The following is a 17,267-nucleotide window of genomic DNA, read 5'->3' as shown; positions in this document are numbered from 1 at the left end:
TTAGATAAAAATTTTAATAGCATTATGGAGTAATCAGACATAAACTGCACATTTAAAGCACACTGTTGAATAAAGTTTGACTTATGTATACAGTTATAAAACTATCACAATTAGGGCAATGAACACAACCATTACCTCAAAATGTTTCCTTATGATCCTTTATCATCTCCCTTCAACCCCTCCCACTCAGCAACCACCGATCTGTTTTCCTATCAATATAAATTTATTGGCACTTTCTAGAATTTTATCTGAATTAAGTAATTCAGTTCATATTTCAGCTTGTTTTACTCAGCATAATTATTTGTGATTCATTCATATCGGTTATTATCAATAGTTTATTGTTTATTGTCATGACCATGGCATGGATATCTCCCAGTGGACTTTTTCATCCGTGATGGTCATTTGGCTTGTTCTCAGGTTAACTATTACAAAAAATGTGGCTATGTGCAAGTCTTTGCATGGACATATACTTTCATTTTTCTTGGGTAAGAGTATGGGTACTGAAATGTTTTAGTTATAAGGTAAATATATATTTAATATTCTAGAAAACTGCCCATTTTCCAAAGTGATTCTACCATTCCACAATTCTAATCATCTAATCATCCACATTCCAATCATGAGAGTTCCAGTTGTTCCCCATCCTTGCCAACACTAGGTATGGTCAGTCTTAAATTTGAAGTATTTCAATACCTATGTAGTCATGTCTTATTATGCTTTCATTTTTTGATATCTGAATGACTAATAATGTTGAGCATATTTTCCATGTACTTAACACTCATATTATCTCCTTTGATGTGATGTTTGTTTAATACTTTGGTCCAGTAAAGACATTTTATTCATTTGATTATTTTCTTGCTGAGTTTTGATGAGTTTGGGTTCTATATATATTTATATTTTAGATACGAATCCTTTACCAGATAAGAGACTTGCAGAAGTTTCTTCCAGTCTGTGGCTTGTCTTTCATTCTAAGACTCTCTAACCAAGAACATAATTTCCTGAAGTTCAGTTCATCAATTTTCTCTTCAGTGCATCTTGCTTTTTGGTGTGCTAATCCAGAAACCTTTGCCTAGCCCCAGCTTACAAAGGTTTTCTTTTATGTTACCTTCTAGAAGTTTCAAAGTTTTACATTTTAGATCTAGGATCCAAAATTGGCTACTATAAAAAATTATCACAAAAATGGTGACTTAAAATGATAGAAATATATTCTCTCATAGTACTGAGGTCGGAAATTAAAAATCAGTGTGTCACGAAGACCATATTCCCTCTGCGTGTTCTGGAGGAGAATCTGTTATTTGCCTCTTCTAGCTTCTGGTGGCTGCCAGAATACTTAGCTTGTGGACATCATTCTAATTTCTACATCCATCTTGACATAATCTCTTCTCTGCCTCTTTCTTATAAAGACACTGTAACTGAATTTTGGGTCCACCTAGATTAATTCAGGATAATTTCTCCATGTAAGATACTTATTCATTTTTTATTTGGTAACATTTATAGGTTTCAGGGATTAGTACCTGATATCTTTGGTTGACCATTATTCAGTCTAATAAAAAGGTAAAAATGGATATCCAAATGTTCCAACATCATTTTTTGGGAAGAAGTTATCCTTTCTCCACTGAATTGCCTTCATATTTTTGTCTAAATTCAATTGACCATATATGTCCATACATCTACATCTGTACCTGTATTCTCCATTTTATCAATCACTTTTGTCTGTCTTGATGTCAATACCACATTGTCCATCGTCTTGATTACTATACCTAAATAGCCCTTTTTTTTTAAATAGCTTAATAGCCTTAAAATCTGTTGGTATAAGACCTTTTATTCTTTTTGGTATTCTAGGTCCTTTGTACTACCATACTTTACTAAGAAGGAAAAAAGCATGTTAAGATTGGTTGATTTGCATCACATTTATAGTTAAACCTGGGAAAACATCTTGCCACTTAACTGTTCTGATTCATGAACACAATGCTACTATAAATGCTATTATTTTTACATCAGTTTCTGATTGTTGGTTGCTAGTATACAGAAATAGTTGAATTTTGTATATTGATGTTGTCTGCTGCAACTCTGGTAACAGTTCTAGTACTTTGTTTTAATTTCAAGTAAGTTCCAAAGGATTTTCAACACAAATTATCATTTTTCCTGTGGATAAAGACAGATTTACTTCTTTTTAAATCTGGATGCCTTTTATTTTTCTTGCCTGACAGTAGAACCTGGCAGCTCAGGGGTGTCTCCTGTGTGTTGAATGCACCCTAGTGTTGTGGCTGGGCTTCATTTACTTTCAGTCCAGTCATCTGCAATGGTTCTCTTTGCCTTTTGTGGCAGGGTTTGGTCCCTGTGTTAGTTGTGCAGTCTGGGACTGTCTTGGGCTTTAGTTGGATCAGAACAGGTGTTTGCCAGAGCCGCAGTAGCATAACTGCAGGGCACTTCCCTGTTTTGTCCAAGAAGTTTTCACTGTTGGGTGAGACCAGACATCTGCCCCTGCCCCAATGCTGGGACTGCAGTCAGGACCGGTGTGGTGGTGGTTATCTCCCCCACTCCCTGGGCAGGAGTCACTTTGGGGTGGTGCTGCCCCATCAGGGCTGCTTGCACACTGCCATGTTTGTGGCACCTCTTTGGACGGACTCCTTTCAAGGGTGTGTTGGAAGAAGTCCACAGAATACAGGGATTGGGCGTGCAGTGTTAGCAAGGTCAGTGCTGGTTTGCTGTGAGAGGAGTTTGAGACGGGGGAAGATCTGCTTGAGTCCGCAGGGCTGGGGCATACTGTTAGCAAGCTCGGTGGAGAGTGTTCAAGCTGGGCTGGTTCCTGCTGGTGTCTGTGTATCTAGGCTGGGCGCAGGCGAGAGAAATGGCACCCACCAGTTCCTTTGTTCTGCCATGTAGAAAGAACAGAGATGGCCCAATCAGTGAATCTAGGATTTTCAACTGTCCTTGTTTTAAATCACTGAGTTCTGAGATGGTCTGTTGTAGAGCAATGCATAAGAGCTACACTTTGTAGAATCTTATCATTTCTCTTTGTTTGCATTTATGGAAAAAATTAAATAATCTGAAAACAAGAATCTTAGTCTTCAGCAAACCGTACCCATACTGGACCTGCTGTACGTTGGTTGTATTCCCCCTCAACTTCAGCTATTTAGTCCACTTAAATAAGTATTTACAAGAATCAGCAATTTAACTATTCTCCAAAAATTCTATAGGCACAGAATGAGGAAACTGTATCAATGAACAAGGAGTACATGATAAATATTTTTATTTTTAAACACTGAGTTGTACATCTTTCATATAAAAGATGAAATTCCACAGCCGGTTTTTTAAAAAAATTATACATACTAATACTTTCTTTACTTTTTTTATAGAAGCCAATTTCCTTTAAATTTGCAGTTTTTCCCCCATAACTTCTATAGAATCATAATCTCTTGAATATATTTCCAATATCCTTTAAAAAATAAAAAATTCATACAAGATAATTTTATTTAACATAGTAAAACTTAACAGGTTATAGTATAACTACCATCCTTCTGGCTATCACTGAATACTTTTCCACTACAGAGAAGCCAACATGTTGGGGTAATCAATTCTCTGTATTTACTTTTATTAAAAAGAGGTTTTTGGTAGTGAGAACAAATAATCTCTCATTTGTTGCTTGAAAGCCTAAAATAGGATCGTTGGTTTCTAGGCTTGCTACCTGCTGCTTAGCAACCTGTCCTACTTGCCTGCCTTCCTTTCTGTTGTACAGTACAGTGGACATGGGAGTGGGCTGGCGGTAGATGAATACTCGGCGAAGGCACTCGCAGAGGGCTGCATAAGAGTAATTGGGAGCACAGGCAAAAAATTTTTTGTCTCTCTTTGATGCTTGGACATAGCCTGGCAAGAAATAAGAGACAAACAGATGAAAACCCTATGTATTAAAAAAAAAGAAAAATGTGATTAAGCATTTAATATTTCATAGTTTTTACTACAAATTAAAATGCCTCAATAACATATACACCACAAATACTCAACAGTGGTTGAATTCTGAACCATTAATGATTAGCCATAATCAGTTTCTCCCAACTGCTGCAAAAATAGCTTTAATTCCTAAGGAACAAAATAGGTAGGGTTTTACCTCTTTAAGAGAAATAAGACATAGTTCCTTATTACTTCCATGAATAATTAAAACACTAAAAATTTAAAATCAATAGAATTGAAAACATGTCAAACTATCTTTAAATGCCAATTTAATAATCTGTTAAGCATCAGACTCTTGATTTCAGCTCGGGTCATAATCTCAAGGTTGTGGGGCTGGGCTGAGCAACTGGCTATTCACTGGGTGTGAAGCCTGCTTGAGAGTCTCTCCCTCTCTGTCTGCCCCTCCCCCTGCTTGTGCTCCCTCGTACTCTCTCTCTCAAATCTTTAAAAAAAAAAATAATTAGGCTCATCAATCACAGATGTAGCACTACAGAATTCTTTTTTTATCAAATAAATGAGATAAAATTATAGAATACCTCTGTAATTTCTGGAGTGTGTCCATAATATAGGCCCCAAGCCTGAAAATGCTAATATGACAATGCATTCTCTTATTATTTCTGTAATGTTAGTGGTTTTTTTACACACCAGTACCAACAGTTTAATAGGATTCTGTTGTACTTCAGCTTCCAGAAGTAGAATCTGGAGATAACTAAAAGCTAGAATGAAAATTCAAGTATCTAATTTTAAAAACTCAATTAGGACATCCCTTGAAGCCAAACTTTGAAAAAAAATCTTGTCTTTTAAGAAAATCTTTAGGGGTTAAAGGGCATTTATGTTCTAAAATATAAATTAGGATTTTCAAATTGGAACACAGTTACTAAATGTCATAACATGTGAAATAAAAATAAAAAATGGGACACTAATGTAAATTGAGATCTCACCAAATAATGAACAAAGGAACAACTGAGCATGACTACTGTTTTTATAAGATTTTTATTTATTTTTGTTATTTATTTGAGAGAGAAAGCGTGTGCATACAAATAGGGGGGAGGGAGGAGGGGAAGGGGGAGAATCTCAAGCAGATGCTACACTGAGACCCACATTGAGCTCGATCCCATGACCCTGAGATCCTGACTTGAGCTGAAATCAAGAGCCGGACACTTAACCACCTGAGCCACCCAGACACCTTTCAATACCGGTTTTTAATATTAAGCAGGGTTTGAGGGGGAAAAAGTGAAGGGGATGTAGATACCTATTTGAGTGTTTTAAAATTAGCTCTCCAGGCTAACCCTGAGATAATTAAATGTATCTAATATCTCAAGACTACGTATCTAATGTAATGATTTAACTTCTATTCAAGCACAGTAGAATTCATCTATGATAACAGATTTAGGGATACAAATGAAGAATCTGAGCATATAAAAATTATGAGATACCCCTTTCTTTACTGAAAAAAGATTCAGAATTGCAAATTGTAGTACTGAGGCTAGAAATTTAAATTTTTCAACAAAACTTTGTGTTCTGTATCATAAAAATCCATTTGGAGTCTGAATTAACCATTAAGCAGCCTGTATTATTAAATATAAAGGAAAACGGACAAATCTCATAATTAAGGTTATATTCAGAATGTATAATTTTACTTCCTATTGCCAGTTTAAAATCACTCAATAAAGCAATAACTGTTTAATTTATATAAACTTCTACCACATAATATTATTTAGACATTTAATCAATTATTGCATAAGTCTACAATTATGTTGATTAAAATTTTAAGACAGTTTTAAAAACCATTTTCTCTTTTATCTTACAGAATAAATTTGGTTTCTGCTTACCGCCATTTCTCTAAATGTGTTCATTACAATGGCTCTCTTTTGCATAGAAGTTCCATGAAAGATGTCTCCTCATGTGCATTATCTTAGAGCAATTTTATCATGTTTTTGAAGATTACTCTGAGGAAACCTAAATACAAGTTCCATGCAGGGTATTATGAAACCCACTGTTCATGTTCTAATTCAGAATAGTTTACTTGGAATAAACAAATGACTGATTAGAATGATTCAAGTGGTTAGATAACCACTTTGATTTCTAGTCCGAGTGGACCTACCGTACCAGCATAAAAACAGATTAATTCTACTGTTCTGTTCCAAAAGTATTAGCGTTTAAAATTAAAACACACTCAGATTTAAAAAAAAAATGAACTTAAAAAAAAGACCATAATTTTTGACAGAATGGAAAATACTTGCAAAGAGCTAGCTTTATACCTAAAGCATTGAAAGTTGCAATGTGTTCCCACATATCCTCTTGTTTGCTGGAATGTGGTTGCCAAAGTAGGGCATCGACATCATGGCGCAAACAGAAGCAGGGCATTTCTTTAGGATCCACTATGACAGAGAAAAGGTATTGGTTGCTTCCAAGATTCACCTAAAACAAAGTGACAAAGAATAATTAACAAAGTAATCGTGATGATGCCAATAACTGACACACAGTGCTATGTCAGCAACTTTTCTAAACTTTCTATATGCATTATCTGATTACTTCTTCAGAAATGCACCTGGGAGAAATGTGCTAGTGTCATGTCTTTTTTTTTTTTTTTAATATTTTATTTATTTGTTTGACAGACAAAGACCACAAGTAGGCAGAGAGGCAGGCAGAGAGAGAGAGGGGAAGAAGCAGGCTCCCTGCTGAGCAGAGAGCCCTATGTGGGACTTGATCCCAGGACCCTGGGATCATGACCTGAGCCGAAGGCAGTGGCTTAAGCGACTGAGCCACCCAGGTGCCCCTCAAGTCTGTTTTAAAGTTGAGTAAAGTGGTACACAGGGCCTTTAAGTTACTTGCCTAAGGTCAGCCTGGTAATAGTGGAGCTGAGATTTGAACCCAGAATCTATGTTTTTTTGTTTTTTTTTTTTAAGATTTTATCCATTTATTTGACAGAAAGAGAGAGCACAAGCAGGGGCAGCAGCAGGAGAGAGAGAAGCAGGCTGTCTGCTTGGCAGGAAGCCCAGTGCAGAGCTGGATTCCAGGACACTGGGATCATGATCTGGGCTGAGTGCCGACACTTAATGGACTGAGCCACCCAGGTGTCCCTGGAATCTATGTTCGTAACCACTACACTATACTGCCTCTCAACTGTTAGTAACCTAGTTTATTTAAAACATGATATAAAACACTGATTTATAGGCAGAATATTTTTTAAACCTTAAATTTTAAATTTAATTTTAAAAGCAATATCAATTTTTTAAATCACAGAATACAAATATGAAGTTTACAAATGGTTAACTTGTAATAATTACCAAGAACAATGATAGCTACTGGGATTTATGAACATGTGCTTATATGCCAACCATGTTATAAATATTAATCTCAACCTATAAGGCTATTATTATCTTCATTTAATAGATAAAAGAACATACTTGGAAACTCTGAGAACTTGTTTTAGGCTACAAAGAAAAACCACAATGCTGGGATTCAAGCTCAAATCTGTCTGTTTGCAAAATTATTTATTCTGAAGTACTATTTAATTATAGTATCAATGTCTAGAATGTTTATTATGTAAATTTTTATTGCAAGATTGATGACTATAGCAATTCATTTTAACATAAAACCAACAGGCTGAGACTCCCACTTGGATTCTACCTATAAGACTCCTTCTTTTAATGAAAATAGGTTGAAATAATATTCTTTACAGAAATGTTATTATCAGAGTTTAAAATGCCTAAATACTATACCAATAAAATCAGACTGAATGTAGAAAACACAAATTATGCACAGTACGTGATAAATAACTGAATTGCTCTCATGAGTTTCAGGGCAGACCGGAGAATGAAACATTGGGTTAAAATGAGAGGTAGAGCCCTGACCTGTATTCAATAGGGAAGACTGTGAAGTGACTCTCCAGCAAGAGGATCTGTTGGTACAGCTGTGCCAGCACAGGCTCCAGGCCACAGGAGAATCCTATGACAGAGCAACCCAATTTCTGTTGCCCAGCAATGCCTGGGGATAGCAGTTTTGTTTGTTACCTACAGAAGGAGAGGCTGACAGACCGTGTTCACAGATTATACCGGTGTATATGTATATGATACTTACAAGGATGTTTACTGCAGCTCTGTTTATGTAACAGTGAAAACACTTAAAACTGGTACATTTATTCTTACAAAAAGGGGGGGGCCTTATTCTGATTTAGATGTTCCTTCTCTTCCACTCTCACTTTATATGTATCTCCATTACAGTAGAGTCAAAATACTATTAATTACAAAAACAGCAATTTCACACGGTTTGCTTTTGCTCCTGTTAATCACTGGCTAAATGGGGTTTACTTTCAAAACCACCAACTGCATGGCCTTTAATAGTAAGTTTGATGGATCCAACACTGCTTCAGCTCTCTTCCCTGCATGTCCCTCTAATATTCTCATTTATTTATTTACCAAGGGCTTTCAGAGAAAAAAAAAGTTGAAATACAAATATGGGTTGAAAAATATTTTCATAAAGATTCATTTACTTTTATGAACCAAGTGCCTTAAGAATGTAATTGGTATTAACAATGAAAATAATGTACCTCGGATCCTGGCATACTCAGATCCTGGCATGAACAGATAACACTGAGAGAGAACAGAAGGCCCTGAACCACCAAGTAAAAGGCTAACCACTGAGGGAGATCAGTCATGAAATAAGATGGGGGTGTAGGTCTTTTGCCATTGCCCATCATTCAGACTTACATGTTCCTTTTCTTCCGCTCCCACTTACTTTATGTGTGGCTCCATTACAGTGAAGTCAAAGTACTACTAATTAGAGAAACAGAAATCTCACACGCTTTGCTTCTGCCGTATCTTTCACACAGCATTCTGCCTGGACTCTTCTTACCCTTTCTTGCCTGATGGATTCCTTCTCACCCTCCAAGATTCCATTCAACCATCAGTTGCTCTGGGAACTTCCCCTATTCCCATGTTTATATGAGCTGCTTGAACTCTTGAGAACCTCCAGCATCAAGTATATCATCCCAAATGAATTATCATATTTATGTGAGATTCTTTTTTTTTTTTTTTTTAAAGATTTTATTTATTCATTCGACAGACAGAGATCACAGGCAGGCAGAGAGGCAGGCAGAGAGAGGAAGGGAAGCAGGCTCCCTGCTGAGCAGAGAGCCTGATGTGGGGCTCAATCCCAGGACCCTGGGATCATGACCTGAGCCGAAGGCAGAGGCTTTAACCCGCTGAGCCACCCAGGAGCCCCTTTATGTGAGATTCTTAATATGCATGGATACCATCCATGGTCCGCTGACTAATGTACCCCCAAAAGAGCCTTTGTAGATACGAGTTAGTTAAGATCTTGAACTGGAGAGCTAATCCTGTCCTCCCTGGATGGACCCAATGTATTAATAAGAGCTTTTTATTTTTTTAAAGATTTTCTTCATTTGTCAGAACACGCCCAAGTAGCAGGGGTGGCAGGCAGAGGGGGAGGGTGAAGCAGATTCCCTGCTGAGCAGGGAGCCCTATGTGGGACTTGATCCCAGGACCCTGGGCTCATGACCTGAGCTGAAGGCAGACTCTTAACTAACTGAGCCACAGGGGCATCTTGAACAAGGGTTCTTGTAAGAGGAAGGAATCACAGATACAGAAGGTGATAGACCACAAAAGCAGAGTGATAGCAGAGAAAACCTACAAGATCCTATGCAGTTGGAGAGCTGCACCCACCTGCCCAGGGATGCAGGCAGCCTACAGAAGCTGGGAAGGGCAAGAAAAGGGATTCTTCCCTTATAGCCCAGAGAAGAAATGCAGTCCCAAAGCTTCATTTTAGGACCTCTAACCTCTAGAACTTAAGATAATTAATTTGTGTTGTTCAAGCCATTAAATTTGTGCTGATGTGTTATAGCAGCCAACAGGAAACAAACAGACCACCTATCACACAAGACAATCTGGAGAACCAGAAGTTTGTCTTCTCATTTCCATGTTCTAGATAAATACTTTTAAATGAATATTTTATGAAAGAAATCATTATTTTAAAAACATTTCCAACAAAGCTAATCTGTCATTAGAGTTGGGAACATTTAATGCTGTCTACAGTTATAATAACTGAAGATTTTGTAAAGCAAAAAGTATTATGATTAAGTTCTCAAAGAAATACCCACTGGAAGATGATCAGGGTCAGCAGCTTTCACACTCAACCAAGTACATAGCATTCTGTGTGTCCAGAGACTTCCTCTATGTCCCCAGGTTTTTTCCAATGTTTAAAGAAAAATGTCCAAACTGGTTTGAATGGCATTTTTGAAAGCTTCTCACTTTACTAGCATGGATCTCCAGCATGATGCTCACTAGAAGTAATGAGGGCACACCCTTGTCTGTTACCAGTCTTAGGGGGAGGCATTTGGTCTTTTACCATAAAGTACAATGTTAACTCTAGGTTTCTCAGGGAGGCAGTTACTTTCAATTCCTAGTTTACCAAGCATTTTTTTTTTTAATCATAAATGGCATAAATGTGGCTAAAATATTTTTCTTTAGTCTAATGATAATGCTGAATTTCACTGATTGATATTTGAATGCTGAATCAGCCTTGAATTCCCAAGATAAACTATACTTGGTCATGATGCATTATCTTTTTACTTATTACTGGATTTCATTTACTAGTATTTTACTGAGAATCTCTGCATTTTATTCATGACAAAATTGGTTTCTCTCTTTTCATACTTTTTTTTGGTCGTATCTTTGGCTATTAGAGTACTGGGCCTTCTAAAATAAGTTGAGAGGTATTCCTTTTATTCCCTGGGATAATCTGTAGATGGATGATACTGTTTCTTCTTTTGGTAAAATACCAGTGAAGCAATCTAGGTCTGGAGATTTCTTTGTTAGAAGGTTTTCAACAAGAAATTCAACCTTCTTAACAGATATAGGACTACTAAAGCCATCCATTCCTTCTTGAGTGAACTGTGATAATGCTTGTCTTTTAAGGAATTTGTTTCACTTAAATTGTCAAATATATGAAAACAGAGTTGCTTGTAATATTCCATTGTTACATCTTAGTGTCTTTGGACCTTTATGCACATTTTTCTTCCTGATATTGGTAATTTGTTTCTTCTTTTTCCTTGGTTATTCTGGCTAGACACTTGCCAAGTTTGATCTTTCCAAAGGATGAGCTTTTGGTTTCATTGGTTTCATTATTTTCAGATCCATTGATTTCTGCTCTGACTTTTATTAAGTTTCCTTTTTTCCGTTTGCTTTAAATTTGGTTTGCTCTTCTTTTCCTAAAGTGCAAGCTTAAACTATTAAACTGATAAACTTTTCCTTTTCTAACATAATCTGTAATGCTATAAAAATTCCCTCTAAGCATTGCTTTAGCAGCATCCTACAGGTACTGTCCTTCATTTTCATTTAATACAAAAGTTCCTAACTTCCTTTGTGAGGTCCACTATAGCTCATGGGTTATTTAGAAATGTGTTACTTAATTTCCAAATTATTTGTGTGTTTTCCAGATTTTTCTGTTTTACTAATATCTAATTTGTTATGGTCAGAGAACATTCTGGTTAGGATTCTCATTTTTAAAATTTGTTGAGGATTATTTTGTGGGCCAGAATATGGTCTATTTTGGTGAATGTTCCATATCTCCTCTGGGATTCCAATCAGATATAAATGTTCCTAAATGCTCAGTTTGTTTTTTAATCCCTATCCCACCCCACTTTGGTTTAAGTTCTACTAGTTTTTAATAACCTATTTTCAAGGCCCCTAATTCTTTTTCCACAGATCTATTGACTATACTGATGAATTTGTTGAAGGCATTCTTGTTGTTGTTGTTTTTTCTAGAATACTTATTTTACTCTCTTGTAGTTTCTCTCTCCTATAATTCTGCATTTATTTATGTATGTATGTAACTAACCTTTCCACTAAACTCTTTAACATCACACAGTTACTTTAAGTTCCTTGTCTGGTAGTTCCAAAATACAGATCATTTGAGTCTGATTACCTGGTCTGCCTTGTTTCTTGACAGTGGAATGTTTTTATTTTCTTCTCTTTGTGTGTCTTGTATTTATTTTTTTCTTTTTGGCCTTGTGATTTTTAATTGAATACTGGATGTGAAAAACAGTGGAGAATGAGGTAAATAGTATTTATGCCTGGGAATGGACACACTTCTGGTAGGTCATTAGCGTGGAAGGTTTTGACAGAGTCAGGTTATGAAAAGGCTGATCTAAGCTTGAGCTCTGTTGTTATGGTTACTCTCCGTGTATCTCTGGCTTCAACCCCCACTAGTGTTAGGTTATACTCTGGTGGGGGTTGAACTGGTGGAGCATTTTCCTCAGTTCTATTATTTCATCCCCAGCTTATTTAGGCTTTCACGCTACATCTGCCTCTCAGAGAGTCTCTCTATGCTCTTACTCCTTTAGTGGTAGACTGCGGTTGTCAGTTACTCGGTGCTTCCTAGCTCCATGGTGGCAGGTTGAGGGGCTTGAGAGTCTTGGTTCAGCCTTAGCAGGCAGAGAGAGAGAGAGCCTTGTATCCTTGGGTTTCAGGGTTTGGGCCTTTTCAGTGATACTGTCCTTCCTCTAGTGGTAGAAAATTTCTAATAGTCTGGGCCTTAGATGATCTGATTTTTCTCCCTGGCCCAGAGATGGTGTTATTTAAAAATTTTTACTTTTATTCCCTTCAGCAGCAATAGGTCTTCTTCTGAGCCCCCGGTATGCTAAGACTTGATGCTCTTCTCCCAGCAGCTTAAGACTTGTGTTACTTAGGGAAAATAATCCAAGGATGTCATACACTGCACTGAAGTACGGAGTAAGGGTCATTTGGTTCTCAAGAAATAAGTAGATTACCTGTTCATCAAAACTATGTGCTATTTTCTTAACAATATTGCACTTCTCCATTAGACCTGACCTGCTAATGCTTTTTTTTTAATAGAATGACCCTCTAGTTCTTCAAGATCTCAAAAAGATTGTTTCTACTGCTCCCTATAATCTCCACATATGTTCACACTAAACATGCATCTCAAGATAATTCCAAAGGTTTTCTCTCATCCCCGCAAACTCTAAAAATCCACAGAACATAATTTTGTCCAGAAGAAAAATCAGAATTAAGATTACAAATGAAATAACTAGTTTTGCTGAGTGAATTAAGTAAATGAAAATGAAGTATGATAATTAAATACAATTAATTGCACTTCTGTATGATCCTACTTAAAAAATATCAACATGTCTGTAGAACAACAAAAATCTTGTATCAAACTTTGAAGCAGACAAAATGGGAAGTGAGATATTATCCATTATCTGGCAAGGGCAATTACCTGTGAGACCCAAGAAATAATATGTTCTAAGTTCCCTGAACAGATGCCACCACCTCAAGGTCACAACTTGGTGTCCAAGAGCAAAATGGGACAGCAAATAAGAAAGAAGGAAAAGGATGACTGCTTTGGGCCCACACTGTCAAAGGAAGTGATACCCAGTAGCTTATTTGCAGTAAAAAGAACTAAAACAAACCAGGTATAACCAGATAATAAATTTTTAAAATAGAGAAGCCTGAGGGTACCTAGTATAGCATCAAAGAACTTATTTCAAATGTCTCTAAGGATATTACTATAGACATATACAGCAGGGTAATTAATGTTTAATCATCAATAAAATGTTACTTTCTCTTCAGGATGTTCTATATAAGATGTTGGGCAAATAATAAATTTTAACAAGAGTCCACTAAAAAAAGACTTTAAACACAGTTTTAACACCTAAATGGTAAGAATTAATTTATACTAGACAATTTATTTATTTGGCAAACTCATTCTTTCCTAATGTCAAATTTATTGCCTAAAAAATTCATAAATCCATAAACAATTTGGTGAAAAAATATAATTCCACATTTCTTCTATTTTCATATTAAAGAAAAGATTGTATTTATCTTTGAACTACTAGTCAAGGATAAAATTTGAGTAAAATATTCTTTAGAGAAAACTTTGAAATGTATTTCAAGTAGTCAATTGATAGACTTTTCCTTTTCTTTGTAGAACACTTAGCAATTAAAGACTTTTGAAGATTAAATGTCAAAGTAAAGACATTTAAATAACCTCTAATCACTGCTATTACCAAATTAAATTGAAAATTAGTATTAAGAAAAAGGCTTTATCTGTTCAGAAACAAAGTGTTTCTTTAGGAGGCCAGGCTGAAAAGTTAGTATGAATCCTTAACTCCAAATTCTATTATTTAATTCCAAATCCAAACAATCTATACATAGAACAAATTGCTAAACTTTACTCATTTCTTACTATGAATTAAGCACTGGGTAGATTTTATCTACAATTGTGTAAGGAAAAATATTCCCTGTGTTTCTCCTTTACTTTCACAACTGATCCCAGATGTGTGGGTTTTCCACCCTTCACGCAGTTTTCTGACACCAGCAGGGTGTTATCCTAAAATTCAGTTCAGTTCTGACACAATTTACTTGGAGGCACTTCAGATCCCAAAGTCTAAGGCCTCAAGTTCTACAAGACTCTCTCCCAAATCTTCACTTCAAATGCCAATCACAAGTCCCAGGTTGTCATCTGTACTGATTGGCCACAAATCAGTGTTCTAACGACCCTCTCCTTGGGTTCCATAATTTGCTAAGAGAGCTAACAAAACTTGCATTTATTATAAAAAATATAATAGATAAAAATGAACATCCGAAGAGATACATAGTCCAATCTACATGAAGGCACATAAAACTTCCATTTCCTCACCAGACCTGCCACCTTCCTAGTACTTCCGTGAGTTCAGCAACCCAGAAGCTCTATGAATCCTGTACTTTTTGGACTTTCATGAAGGTTTCATTACATAGGCATGATCAATCATTAACTCAGTCTCTAGTCTCTCTCCCTCTCCTAAAGGATAGGAGGCGAGGCTGAAAAGTTCCAAGCTTATAATCATGGCATGGTTTTCTGGTGAAAGAGCCTACCAAGAGTCATCTCATTAGAACAAAAGACACTCCTATAACCTAGGGTCAAATATCAAAGGATTAGGAGCCTTGAGTCTGGAACCTGGATCAAAAAATCAGGTATTACAATAAAAGATGCTCCTCCTGCTCTGCTCACTTAGGAAATTTTAAGGGTTTCGGGAACTCTGTGCCAGGAAGTGGAGGCAAAGAACAATATATACATATTTTCTATTATTTTACACAACTACCTTACTACTTCAGAATTGGGAATATGATGCCATTTTATAAAAGAGGAAAACTCAAAATCAAGACATTAAGAGACCTAAGTTAGGAAGCTAATAAATGGGGCACCTGGATGGCTCAGTTGTTAAGTGTCTGCCTTTGGCTCAGGTCATGATCTTAGGGTCCTGGGATTGAGCCCCACGTTGGACTCTCTGCTTGGAGAGAAGCCTGTTTCTCCCTTTCCCACTACCCCTGCTTGTGTTCTCTTTCTTGCTGTATCTTTCTCTGTCAAATAAATAAAATCTTTAAAAAAAATTTTTAAGTGAAAAAAAAAAAATAGTAATAATAAAAAAGCTAATAAATGGCAACTAGGATTTCAGTTCGGATATGCTCCCAAAACCATGTTCTTAATTACGACCACTACATGCTCTCCAGAGCCCATTTTTATAGTAATTATTTGTTATTTTTAGTTGAAGTATAGTTCACATGTAATACAACATTAGTTTTAGGTATATAATACAGTGAGATCCAACAATCATAAACATTACAAAATGCTCATCATGATAAGTATAGTTACCATAAGTCACCGAAGTTGTTATATTACTGACTATATTCTTTATATTTTTGATCCCTGTGACTTTTTTTTTATAATTCCAAGTATGTATTTTTTAATCCCCTTCTCCTGTTTTGTCTGTCTTCTTACCCCCTCCACTCTGGCAACCACTAGTTCTCTGTGTTTATGAGTCTGTTTTTATTGTTTGTTCTTTGTTTTGTTTTTAGAGATTCCACATATAAGTGAGATCATATATTTGCCTCTGACTTATTTCACTTACTGTAATAAAGTGCATCCATGTTATCACAAATGGCAAATTTTCATTCTTTTTTTATGGTTCAAAAATATTATATTGTGTGTATACACACATTTTCTTTACCCATTAATCCATCAATGGACACACATTGTTTCCCTATGTTGGTTCTTGGCTATCATAAATAATGCTACCATGAACAATGGGGCTTAGTGCTTTTTTTTAGTGTTTTTATTTCCTTTCATTAAATACCCAGAAGTGGAATTACTGTATCATGTGGTTATTTTTATTCCTAATTTCGGGAGGAGACTCTACGTTTCCCATAATGGTTGTACCAATGTACATTCCCACCAAAAGTGCACAAGGGTTCCCTTTTCTCTACATCCTGACCAATACTTCTTATTTCTTGTCTTTTTTGACACCAGCCATTCTCACTGGTATGAAATAGTGATTCACTGTGGTTTTGATTTGCATTTCCCTGACGACTAGTAATGTGGATCATATTTCCACAGGTATCTTGGTCATCTGTGTGTCGTCTTTGGAAAAATGTCTATTCAGGTCCTCTGCCCATTTTAAAAACAGATGTGTGTGTGAGTGTGTGTGTTGAGTTGTAGGAGTTCTTTATATATTTTGGATATTAATCCCTTTTTGGATATATCATTTGCAAATCTCTTCTCCAACTCTAGGTAACTGATCTTTCATTTTGTTTATGGTTTCCTTTGCCATATGAAAAGATTTTTAGTTTAGCCGTAGTCCCAATTGTTTATTTTTGCTATCATTTCCCTTGCCTAAGGAAAGAGATTTAGAAAAATACTGCTAGGGCTGAGGTATAAGCCTTTACTGCCTATGTGTTCTTTTGGGAGTTACATGGTCTCAGCTCTTACATTTAGGTTTTTAATCCATTTTGAGTTTATTTTTATGTATGATCTAAAGAAATAGTCCAGTTTCATTCTTTTCCCAGCACTATTTATTGAAGAATCTATCTTCTCCCCACTATATATTTTTTGAAAAAAAAAAAAAAAAAGATCTGAGAGAGAGCAGGGTGCAGAGTTGGGAGGGAGTAAGGCTGAGGGAGAGGAAGAGAATCCCAAGCAGACTTCCTACTGAGCACAGAGCCCTATATGAGGCTCAATCCCATGAGGTCATGACCCTGAGATCATGACATGGGCCAAAACCAAGAGTCAGACCCTTAACCGATTGATCTACCCAGGTGCCCCATCCCCATCATATACTCTTGCTTCCTTTGTTGTATATTAATTGATCATATCAGCATGGGTTTATTTTTGGGCTCTCTATTCTGTTTCACTAATTTATGGGTCTATTTTTGTGCCAATATTATTCTGTTTCGATTCCTATGGCTTATAGTATAGTTTCAAATCTGGGATTATGACACTTCTAGCTTTGTTCATTCTCAAGA

At 36.2% G+C, this 17,267-nt stretch overlaps 1 protein-coding gene across 1 annotated transcript in view; it reads right to left on the bottom strand.

Annotated features, from left to right (window-relative positions):
• Positions 1-3,233: 3,233 nt before the first annotated feature.
• The window catches only part of NUDCD1 (NudC domain containing 1), a 90,375-nt gene continuing 76,341 nt past the window's right edge, over positions 3,234-17,267 (bottom strand). The window contains exons 9-10 of the mRNA XM_047725933.1: positions 6,210-6,369; positions 3,234-3,864 (exon numbers count right to left, since the gene is read on the bottom strand). Coding sequence (XP_047581889.1) covers positions 3,572-3,864; positions 6,210-6,369 — 453 coding nt within the window. The 3' untranslated portion in view covers positions 3,234-3,571. The remainder of the gene's footprint in view (positions 3,865-6,209; positions 6,370-17,267) is intronic.

Source organism: Lutra lutra, chromosome 4 (genome assembly GCF_902655055.1).
Source record: "Lutra lutra chromosome 4, mLutLut1.2, whole genome shotgun sequence".
Taxonomy (NCBI): Eukaryota; Metazoa; Chordata; class Mammalia; order Carnivora; family Mustelidae; genus Lutra; species Lutra lutra.
The sequence above is the reverse complement of the archived record's forward strand: the minus strand, read 5'-3'. Positions and strand labels throughout refer to the sequence as shown.